General features: G+C 39.1%; 1 protein-coding gene and 1 pseudogene across 1 annotated transcript; both read left to right on the top strand.

Moving 5' to 3' along the window:
- Positions 1-1,865: 1,865 nt before the first annotated feature.
- LOC147452328 (uncharacterized) lies at positions 1,866-2,576 on the top strand. Its single transcript, XM_086518923.1, has one exon. The coding sequence runs from the start codon at positions 1,866-1,868 to the stop codon at positions 2,574-2,576; it is 711 nt and encodes a 236-aa protein (XP_086375049.1).
- Positions 2,577-3,774: 1,198 nt separating this feature from the next.
- On the top strand, positions 3,775-5,206 carry LOC147452329 (uncharacterized; annotated as a pseudogene).
- The last annotated feature ends 6,013 nt before the right edge of the window (positions 5,207-11,219 follow it).

Here is an 11,219-nt window from a genome sequence, read left to right on the forward strand (position 1 = left end):
CTTTGACACAAGAACATGTTGCATCATATAAGCCCACATAGGGTAGTTGTCCCCATCCAACCTGTCCTCAGCAGAAAACATCTTGAACACATCTGTGTTGTTGTTGTCAGCCATGGTAAATGTTGCACTTGATGTGAAAACTACCCGAAAATAGGAGAAACGTAGCGGGAAAACCTGTGCTATATAGCACAAACCGTAGAAGACTATAAGGCACCTATTATGCAAAAAACGGCACTGACAGAAATTCTGCACAAAATGACGAAATAGCCTGTGCAGTACTGTCTGTAGTGGAAATGGAGGCTGAAATGAGCCCAAATCAAAAATATGAGCAGATCGAGCTCTTCTAGTTCTCCCAAAATTTTTGTCGACCTGCGAACGCTTGCCAAAGCTCACTGAAATCGGAGAAAGTGAGCAGGCGTGTGCTGGAGCAGCTAGTGACTAAGCCCGGGAGGACGTGACCTGCTCTGATACCAATTGGTGGAATTAGGGTTATAGAGAAACACACACAGCTTGGAGAAGACGAAGGAAGCTCAAAGCACACAATAGAGAGTGTGTTACTTAGTGTGCAATGGAAAGATAGATAGCCCTAGAGTGATGGGCGTATATACAATGCACGGGGGAAAAAACCTCCTAAAGAGGTAAAAAATGCCCCGGTGATCCTAGTGTGTTCATACACATCACTACCACATGTATATGGTAACAAATTGTTTATTAATGTAGCTTGGCAAAACAGGTACAACATCGAACAATTTGGTAGGAAGACAAGACACACTAAAATTAGTCTCTGATCAGGGCATTTGATTGTCCAATCCAAAAATAGCTAGGGTTGAGCATTCGATCCATGCAAGGACTTGAAGATAACTCTATTGAGAGAGAGAGAGAGAGAGAGAAGAGAGAGAGAGAGAGCGCAAAAAACAATGTTTATACAACAATAATAACCAACTGGGAAATTTTTTATGAGATGGCGCTCTGTGGGTTTGGGTGATTATAATAGAAGGGATGGCGCTCTATGTGATGAGATGCTCTTCATTGTTGCTTTCTCTCACAGTTTTTTGGAGATCGCGATTCAAATCCTCATACGAGACACCCTGTTGGTAACGGCAGCGAGAATGGGTAGGGTGATTAATGGAGTTGCCCTAAATTAATCACCTTCGTTAGCTGAGGATTAGCTGAGACATTGTCAGCTTGTAGGAGTGCGACGAGCTTGTAGGAGTGTGGGCATCCGCAGTAAGAAGATCAATGAAGATGCGTATGGAGTAGGGACCATGGTAGGATGCTTTGAATATGCGCTGCAGCACAAGATACCACTTATGGATGAAATGTTGGGAAGGCTCATGTAGTACAGCATTTGCGTACCCGAAGCAGACGTTAGTATGTGAGCAATCGTGATAGGCCAATGCATGCATAGTTGAACTATGTAGGTTTAGTTATTTGCGCGTGACCAGAAAATGTGTGTACAAACCATTTAGAGTTACAAAACTAGAATACCTAATCTAATGAACTCATTAGGACGTAGGGTTCGAATGCTAGAATACCGCAACATGGACAAACCATTTAGGTATCACCATAAAAACTTTACAACTTAAATCACACGAAAAAGTCATGAGTCATCGCTTTGAGAGAGAGAGAGAGAGAGAGAGATGAATGATAGTCTTAACATGCTAAACTTATGTTAAGTGCTAACAAGATAGCAATCTCATGGATTGGAATTAGCAATCTATTTCTCTAATGATTCATGGAGTCAAGTTCTCATGGGTTGGTAGTGACGTGTGAATAACGTATTTTTCAGAATGAACACATAGCACAATCATGAGTATGCTCTCAATGAAGCTATTTGGAATACCATTACTAGGATCCAATCTATGATGGATTCCCATCGAGCTTCCATAAAGCTTCAGGACGATGTGATGCGTATCTTATTTCAAGGCTTATGCTTTGTTTGTGAACGTAAGGAGAAATATGTTGCTAAGCTATTGATAGAGAAGAGCAGTGATTGGAATGGAAGTCTTAATGATTTCAATACACCTAGTAACTTCTCTGAAATACTAAAGCTCTATAAAGACAAAGGTATGGTCATTCCTCAAGAATGGAAACTATGTCTTGGCAGCAAAAGTCATCCCCATGAACCACAAGTCTTTCCACCTAGCCAGGAAGATGTTGATCGAGACACCTCTATGTGTATTTGCATCGATGGAATCCGATCAAGACGCTGTCAACGGGATTGCCTTATATGTTGTGAAAGATGTTCAAAGTGCAGTAGAAGCAGAAAGGAGATGGTGCCATTCTTATACACATCGTTGATAGATCAATTGAGGTGTCTCTGTCAAAGTGAAGAATATTGTCATGATTTCTTGAGCATGTGGAGAGCTCGAGAACGGTGGTTGGGTAAGGTGCCTTCTCAGTCTCCTGAGTTCATTCAAGAAGTTTGGGATGGAGAGAAGATGCGGATTTACCAAGACTTTTGGAATCCTGATGCCCTTTGGGAGGCTCCAATTGTGTGTCAAAATGACAAGTGCAAGATGATGTATCGTGCATTTCCTAAGTGTTTGTCAAGTAAAGAGCTTCTCAGTAGCTAGAATGAGGACATACAAGCCTACGAGTTTGCATGTACCAGGTGTAAAAAGAATATTCGGGTAGAGAGAAATCTTATCAAATGAGACCCAAGAAATTTTTCTCTTCTTTTGCATTGGGATGGATTTCAGGCAGCATCCACAACTATGAAGGATAGTGCAGTAGTTGAGGTTACTGTCTTGAATGGAGGAAAACGATCTACTCTTGGTTCTATTCCAGTATTGTTTTTTCCGCTATCAAACAAAGAGTTGGAGAAGAAGCATGGAGACATTCTATCTTCTTTCCTACAACCATTGCTTTTGGATCTAGAAAGCTTAATTTTAGATGGTTTCGAAGCTAACTATGCCTACAACAAAAGCCGTATTCATCAAGGGCTTCCAGATGAAACAACAAAGCTGCGAGGAATCCTAATGATGTGCACTAGGGACCATCCAGATCAATGTAAGCTGGGACAATTCAAAGATGGCGGAAAGAGCTTTTGTCGGCGTTGTAAAGCACATGCATCACTTCAGCAAGATGCAAATGGGTCAAGATATGTGTATGATAATAACAGATTTCAAGCTAGACATCCTCCTCAAGGTCGACATGTAGAAGACATGTGGTCAGCAATCAAAGGAGCCAAACGATCTTCTACTAAAGGATGCAGGTTTGTGCGAGCAATCCATTCTCTGGAGATTGTATCACTTATATGCATTCGACCTGTCAAAAGACTTAGTATATGATGCTATGCATGTACTATCTCTGAACTTATTTCAAAAGTACATCAAAAAGTTGATCTCATCTGCTACCACACCAATGAAGCGTGAAATCAACAATGTCGTTAAGGAGGTTACAACTTCCATTCCAAAGATTATATTGCACTCAGGGTGATGGCCAAGAAATCCATCAAAGCACTTTAAAATGTTCAAGGCAGAAGAGTGTCAAAAATTTGTACAGTGGTGTCTGCCTCACATTCTAAATGTAGTGCAGGGAATCACAGATGAACAACATCAGCTTGGGATGCTTCTTGTTGATATTGCACATTTCTTTTTCAATTTCTCTAGAAGAAAAGGATGGTCATTGAGCGATATCAAAACATGCCGCTCTCTATTATTATCATGGAGAATCTTGTCAGAATAGTACGAGGGTCCCAATAGCTCCCCTTTGGAGCATGTGGCAGGTACATAAGACTCTCTCAAGAATATTGTCTCAAAGAGATTTTATTAAGTGCTTGATTGTTATAGTATTGACTAAGTGATGCTTGCATTACTACTGTGTATAGGTAGCGGAGAGATGCTTGACGATATCTTACGCCATGGCTCTCATGATTGCTTTTGGTGCTTCTGTTTTGAGAGGAGCATATCAGGCTACTTGAGCATTCCAACTAACAATAAAGCCAATGAGATATCCTATATGAATTTCCATAGTCGCATCTTGTTCACAAATATATGGAAGCAATTAGAAATCGAAAAGGACGGGCTATTGTGTGAAAACAAATATCTGCAAGCTCTTCACTCTTGCTTACTTTCACCTCAAGGTTGGAACTCTGATGAATTGTCAAACCTTGAGTGTCATAATTCGCATTCTTTGTGTGCCTTTCTTGCAACCTCAGAGAAGCAAGCTCGAGAGCTATGGAGTAGTGAAATTTGGCTTGGGCACCCTTGTGCTTGTAAAGCTTTGCTTAATAGAAATGGAATAGTTATTGGACGAAAATTGAGAAAAATTCCTTTCTTATTAAGTGCCAATGAAAAAGAATCGATCAAGAGCCTATCAAGTGGAGACCCATGCTCCTATGGATATGAATATTCCAAGGTTTTTGTAGATGAAGTGAAGTACAATGTAGGAGATTATGTGGTAGTAGCTCAAGATCACGACTCTAAATTTTATGGGAGGCTATCTAAAATATTTTCTGTGGAGCAAGAAGGATTTTTCATTGTGTTTGTCACAGTGGAGGCCATTGTGGAAAGCTTTGATGGTATAGATGATGTTTCTGGAATGTTCATCTTACACAAAAGTAAGAGGAATCAGTGTGTGTCATTGATACTACTAGTCCACTGTATTTGCTGGAAGTTCTTTTATATTCAACAAGCAAGAGTTGATATGGAGGTCTTGCATGAAGTTAGTGGATCTGATCGACGTCATCGTCTAGTGCTTCCAAGGGGGCTAGGATGTGTTCCTCCTTGGCTAGAGGAGGGCGACATTGTAATTGCTAAGGGACTTGAAGTTACAACAATTGAAGCTTTGGTGCAAAGTGTTAATGTAAATAATAAGAAAGCATTGCTATACTGGAAAGATGATCATCAGGAAGAAACTTTTTGGGTCGATTGGAAATTCATCTTCTCTATTCTGATACCTGGAACCAATTAAGTAAGTCTTATGAAATACTATGTAAGTGATTTATGAAAAGTTTACTAATGTATGATTTGTTCTGCAGGTATCCAAAAGCATGGACGGGCGATATGATGCGTCACATATGGATTGATGGGACTTATTTCAAGTTTTCAAATTATTTTGTTGAGATTGAAAGACATAGGGATTTCAATTATATGTACATGCGTCCTTTCGTTGTATAGGAATTCAAATTTCTCTTTTAAGGATTATTGATCAAAGCTTGTATTGATGACAAGCTATTTAAAATTTAATTGAGTTGCTTTTTATGGTGTTTTGTAATTGTCTTTTTGTGTATTACTAGTCAGCTTTGAGTTGTTGTGAAGCTCTCTTATAGTTGTCATGTTGTCACTCTAAATTGTTTTTTTGGCAATCGACAATATGTATCAATTAAGTGAGAAATGAAGAGGTAAAATGTACTTCTGAAATAATCTTTTTGCTTGTGTTAAGAGGTTAAACATGCAATCTTTGTGTGTTATGAGAGAGTGATAATCCAAACATCTATTTCACAATGTTACTATGTTACTTGCATGTGGTAAGCAATGATAGCAACCTTCTGAAGTGTAAACTATAGTCACTCTTAAAAAGTGTAGTCACCCATAAAGAAAGCAATCCATCAAATAAAACATGTATCAAGCACGTAGTATCAATTATCAAATAAAATTACCACATGATTGTCTTTGAAAACCATACTCAACATTACCATGGAAGCCATAGTGCCATGATACCAATTATATTTCTCCTTAAATGAGCTAGTAGTCTATAGCACTATAGAAACAATCTCAAGCTACCTATAAGATCTATGCGATTGGCCTTGAACACAATGATTTCTACTCAATAGGGAATATGTGCATACACATGAGGACGTGGATGTGTGTTTTTAGTAGAGAGAGGGAGAGAAAGAGATATTTGTAGGTTATTTTCTTGTTTATAGTGTAACTCTATGATTAATAACACCAAAAAATTTAGTATAGAATTGTTTTTCACAAACTATCATGTCTAAAAGCTTAGCTCTCTGTTATTATTCTACACTAGATCTAAAATCGTACGTAAAATTTATTATTGACATGAGTGTCATTATTTCTACATGGAAAAAAACTCTCAAAAGTTTCCATGTGGAAATGAAGATATATCCGATTCTCCATTCTATTATTTCTATGTGGGAAAGAAATGTCCCTCAAAGTTTTACATGTGAAAATGAAGATATTTTTTATTGATGAAAGTGGGAAAAAAAACCATGTTAGAAAAGTTAAATTCCACTTTGGATATTTATTATCATAAGGAAAAAAATCCCCAAATGGAACAATTACAAATTATTATATGGGAATAAAGAATTTCTCATAAGAAATACATGTATTTCATGATGGGAAATATATTTCCTTTATAAAAATAATTTCTCCACGTTAGAAACTCATTAGGGAATTTGTCATGAAGTTCTTGTGTATTGTGAGCGTATGGGAGCCGTTGGATGTGATCAGTAAGCCCTTGACTCCCTTCTCCCGCCTTTTGCACGATGCCTTTCCACCAGATCAAAATGCCGCATTGACTGGTCGAGGATGGAGGATGGCGCGCATAGAGAAGAGAGCAGGTGATAGAGGCATAGTACAGACCTGCCTGATTCTGGTTCTTGCGTCGACAAGAGCAGTGCGAGTGGAGACTTATGACCTCAGAACGTAGACACAGCGAGAAGAGCTGTATATCGGCAACCTGTTCGACAACGGCAGCGAGAATTTTGAAAGCTTCTACTACAAGCACGACACTAGTACAATAAGTTCAGGGCCTCGTTTCGCTTTCTTTAGGCGGAATAGCCCTTGATTTGATCACCACTTATGGACATATATACAACTCTATGAGGGTACAAAAAGTACGACAAGGATATCCATGCCTGCCACCATAGTATTTACACACAATTATAATGCAGGCCAGCGACGCACCCCGCAGGACCTCCGCTTCCACATGGTGCAGCTTGGTGAGCACCTACTTGTCGTGGCTCTAGAGCGCCTTGAATATACTGATTCCACCTTCATACGCCTCCACGTCTTTCAGTTTGACTTTGCCACCCAAGATTGGATGGCGCTAGAGGGGGCTGCTTTTGACATCAAGCTTCGAACGCTCCCACGGAACTCCTTCTAAATTGCTAGCTGCAGCCAGGTGCTTCTGAGCTGCTGGTGGGTGCTTCTATGTATCTCTATGATTACACAAAACATGTATGGCGCATCATTCTGCCTTGTACAGGGCCGGGCTCCTCAAAATGAAGGGTGGACATTGCCTATTTAGGCTGTGCTTTCAATGCTAGCATCGACGGAAACCTCCATCTTTCTTCCCACAACTTTTACTTTGACATTTTGGGCTTGGCTAGTATTACCTTTTACGTCGACCTTTTTGGCTTGAACATAAATTATTTTTGTTTGAGAAAATAAATTATTAAAACAATGATGAAATTATGTAATGAAATGGTTTTACAACATTTGTTTTCTTTAAGTAAATTGTTTTTTCCAAACCTAAGTGATAATTAAGATTCATGTGTGGTGTATATGCACCAAACGTACGTGACTTCTTTTTAAACCCTAATCATGTTTGAGTTGTTTTTAGACATTAGAATCTTTGGAAGGCTGTCATATGTATTGATAGGATAGAGTAGTTCATTTAATGAAGTCAAGACCTTGTTTGGATATGCTGATAATTGAAGTTAGACCACCACTAGAGTATGAGTTATCAAGTGCTTTTGGTGTGGGAGTGCCTACTTGTGTAAGGGTGCTACCAAAGAGCAGTACCGTATGGGATTGCGGGTTTGATATAAAGTTTATATATTCTTTATGATTAGTTTTGGTGAGTTGTTTCCACCAATTTGACCTTATGTGAAGATGTATGCTTTTCTAACTTGAACGTGTGGTTAACTTTGCATATAAAGGCTTCTTTTTTCACCATAGTGTTAGCATAAGTTTCATATCAATGGAGTGATGTTCTATGATGATAACCTATGTTACAGGGTTGAGCTTGATGCATTGACATGGGTCAAACACTATCTCTTGTGTGTACGGTGCATGCATCCAAAAAAAAATAAAAGTTATTTTATCCATAAGGATGAAATTAGGGTATATGGCTGGCCAAAGAGATCATGGGGTTGTTTTGTGTCATTATTATGGTTATCTAATGAGGTTATAATGTGCATATGGTTGGACAAAAAAGTGATGGGACTCTTTTGTGTCATGATTATAGTTATGTAATGAGGTTATAATGTGCATGGAATCTCAGAGAAAATGTGTGGATGTCTCATGTGCGCATGTGTACTTCTTTTCATCCTTTTAAGTGAAAAAAAAACTAGCTCTACGTAGAAGGAGGAAGATGTACAATTGTGGTATGTTGTTCACATGTAGTTCAAATATTTTAAGTTGGTGATTTGAGATTATGCTTACTTGCTAGTCGGATTTTTTTTATACATTAAAAAAAATTGTTTTTAAGGACCATGTGTATTGGATGAGTTTGCCAACAATGAGTGGAATTAAAACTCCAAGTGTGGCACTTGGGTTCATTGATGATTATGGCTTATGATCAAGGACTGAGATTTCCCTTATGAATACCCTGATCTATAGAGAGTCCATTGTGTTGTGTTTCATGTCTGTTTCCCATTCCCCCTCTCCATCTTCTGGTGCCCCCATGGAGGAGCACACTAGATTGACAAGAAGCATAGTTTTTTGCATTGGTAAGCATGCCGACGTGAAGCTATGGACCAATTTTCACTGATGAAGAGAATTCACACAAGTAAATTGCAGATTTTGAGTTGTACATGCTATCATCGTGTATGCCTAATGAGGACAATAAGAAGCAAACGTTTCCATTGGTGATGCACGGTAAAGCGAAGGTGTGGTGTGAAGCTTTGGAAGGCAAGATCAAGGCATGCGTGGTCGGTTGTACGGCATACTTTTTTCATGTTTTCCATAAGAAGGCGTCCCAATTGAGGTGAATGTGAAGCTAAAGGCTCTTAAACAAGATGTAAGTGAGGATTTCAATCTATTTTTTGATTTTGTTAAAGCATGTTGGACACAATTATCGGCAACTATGCAGTTGGCTAATGGTGAGTACTTCAAGGTGGATAAGTTCATGGCATGCTTGCATCCCAAAGTGCGAGAAAAGGTTGAATTTGAAAGCCCATAAAACTACAAGGGTGCAGAGGTGATTGTACGAACTAAGACTAGGAAGATTAAGAAGAAAATTAAGCAAGGCATGTTGGGCTACAAGGTGGTGGTTCTACTCAACCACAGAGTCCTTAAGATGTTGTTTAGGATGAGAATCATGGGAATCAAGGTATGGGAGCTATTCCACAGCATTGGGAGCATACAGTCCAGGATTTGTCTGAGAAAATGCAAGAATTTCTATTAACTGTGATGAAGAGGGGACAACAAAGAGGATCAATAAGATTTTGGATGCAGGTATCATCTATTATATGAACGAGTCGGAGTGGGTTTCACATGTGGTCATCACTCCAACGAAGAATGGGAAGTAGAGAGAGTGCATCAACTACAATCTGTTCAATGCTACTACGGAGTGGGATCACTACTCTTTACCATTATAGGATGAAATCCTAAACCAAGTAGCGGGTCATGAAAGTTATTTGATTATGGATGGGTTACAGAATGTGCATCAGATTTTGTGGCCAAAAATTATGAGCCCCTTAAGTGGCAACAAAAGAAGACAAATTTTTAAAGTTTTTGTGGATTTTTTCTGGCCTCAAAGATGTGCTTCCTCTCTCTCTCTCTCTCTCTCTCTCTCTCTCTCTCTCTCTCTCTCTCTCTCCTCTCTCTCTCCTCTCTCTCTCTCTCTCTCTCCCTCCCCTTCTTGCTCTTTACACACGCATAGCATTCGTGCACTCACAATTGGTATTAGAGCGACGGCTTGGCGATGACAAGGAGCACAAGGGTTTTGAGAGCTTCAAGGTGATAGCTTGCTTTCTCTCAATGGTGGAGAGATCAAGAAGCTTTGTGAGAATGCAATGGCAGCTTGCGAGCTCAGCTTGCGAGTGGTGTATACTCTTATGGAAGCTCAGAAAAGAGTATGGAAAATTGTGTGTAAGTGAAGGTGTTTCCCTAAAAGCTGTGTGAGTAGTAGCATTGTTTTTAAATTCCTTTTTATGCTTGTAGAATGCAGATTTAAATATTCTACCCACTAAATCCCTTCGTTTTGATGTGGTCTACAACTTTGCAGAATACACTTTCTACAAAATCCTCACCGTTTTGTTGATATTCAGCTCAGACTGACTCTATACAAAAATTTTAAGTTTTTTGTTTTCACATAGTGTGCAAGATTAATGCATTTTTTGGAAGCACGGCAAGTGCTTAAAGTTGAGTGCATAAATTATGAGTTTAAGATGCAATTTCAGCATGTGCAGAGATTAATGCATTTTTTGGAAGCACAACAAGTGCTCAAAGTTGAGTGCATACATTATGATTTTAAGATGCAATTTCAGCTTGTGCAGAGCTTGTGGTTTGAAGGTTTTTGGTAGATTTGGGAAACAAAGCACGGAGGTGTTCACACACCATTGAAGCGATCTCTTGAGAGACACAGTTTTTGAGCACACAGGTGAAGCTTCTTTCACAAGTTTTCATAGGATACGTTGATAGTGATTTTGTGCTTTAGTTTATGATCTTTGCAAATGGATTTGCAGATGGTTATGGTGAGTGGTTGATGCCCATTATACATGCATTTTGGCGAGTGCTTTTGAGTGTCGATGAGCTCTCTTGAGTCTTGAGAGTATTGGTTTTGCATTGATCAAGTTTTTGGATTGCAACTCTTTTGGCGCTTGTTCATGCGCGGTCACTCTGTGGATGTATGCTGAGTGCGTATGTGGAATTGTGGAGCCATTTTAGCATTTCTACTCATTGGCATTGAGTAGTGTTTTGGTTTATGGTTTTGAGTCCTCTTTTGGAGACTGTAGTGGTCGAGGTTTACTCCCATTTTGCCATAACTTTTGTTGATAGATTTTTGTCAGTTTTTAGTGATCAAGAGCTTCTCCCACTTTGGCATCTTGGATGCGATTTTATGGTTGAGATTTGCATTGAGATTTTACTTCAATTGTAGAGGAGACTCTCTTGGTTTTTCACCAGGTTTTATGCATTTTATTACAGGTGCTAGAGCTCTATTTTAGCCAAGATTTGGCTTGTGCCTATACGGATGGTCATTTTGCTTGCGCTCTCATTGCATATGGTAACTATTTATGTGTGATTGGCCCTTTGTTTTGGCAGAGGGTTATGCGCTTTATGTGATGTTTATCATAGATTTGGTGG

Source organism: Adiantum capillus-veneris, chromosome 8, assembly GCF_014529385.1.
Source record: "Adiantum capillus-veneris isolate H3 chromosome 8, ASM1452938v2, whole genome shotgun sequence".
Lineage (NCBI taxonomy): Eukaryota > Viridiplantae > Streptophyta > Polypodiopsida > Polypodiales > Pteridaceae > Adiantum > Adiantum capillus-veneris.

Bases quoted from the DNA above. Each gene is read 5' to 3' on its own strand.
- LOC147452328 (XM_086518923.1), top strand. From the start codon at position 1,866: ATGGATTCCCATCGAGCTTCCATAAAGCTTCAGGACGATGTGATGCGT.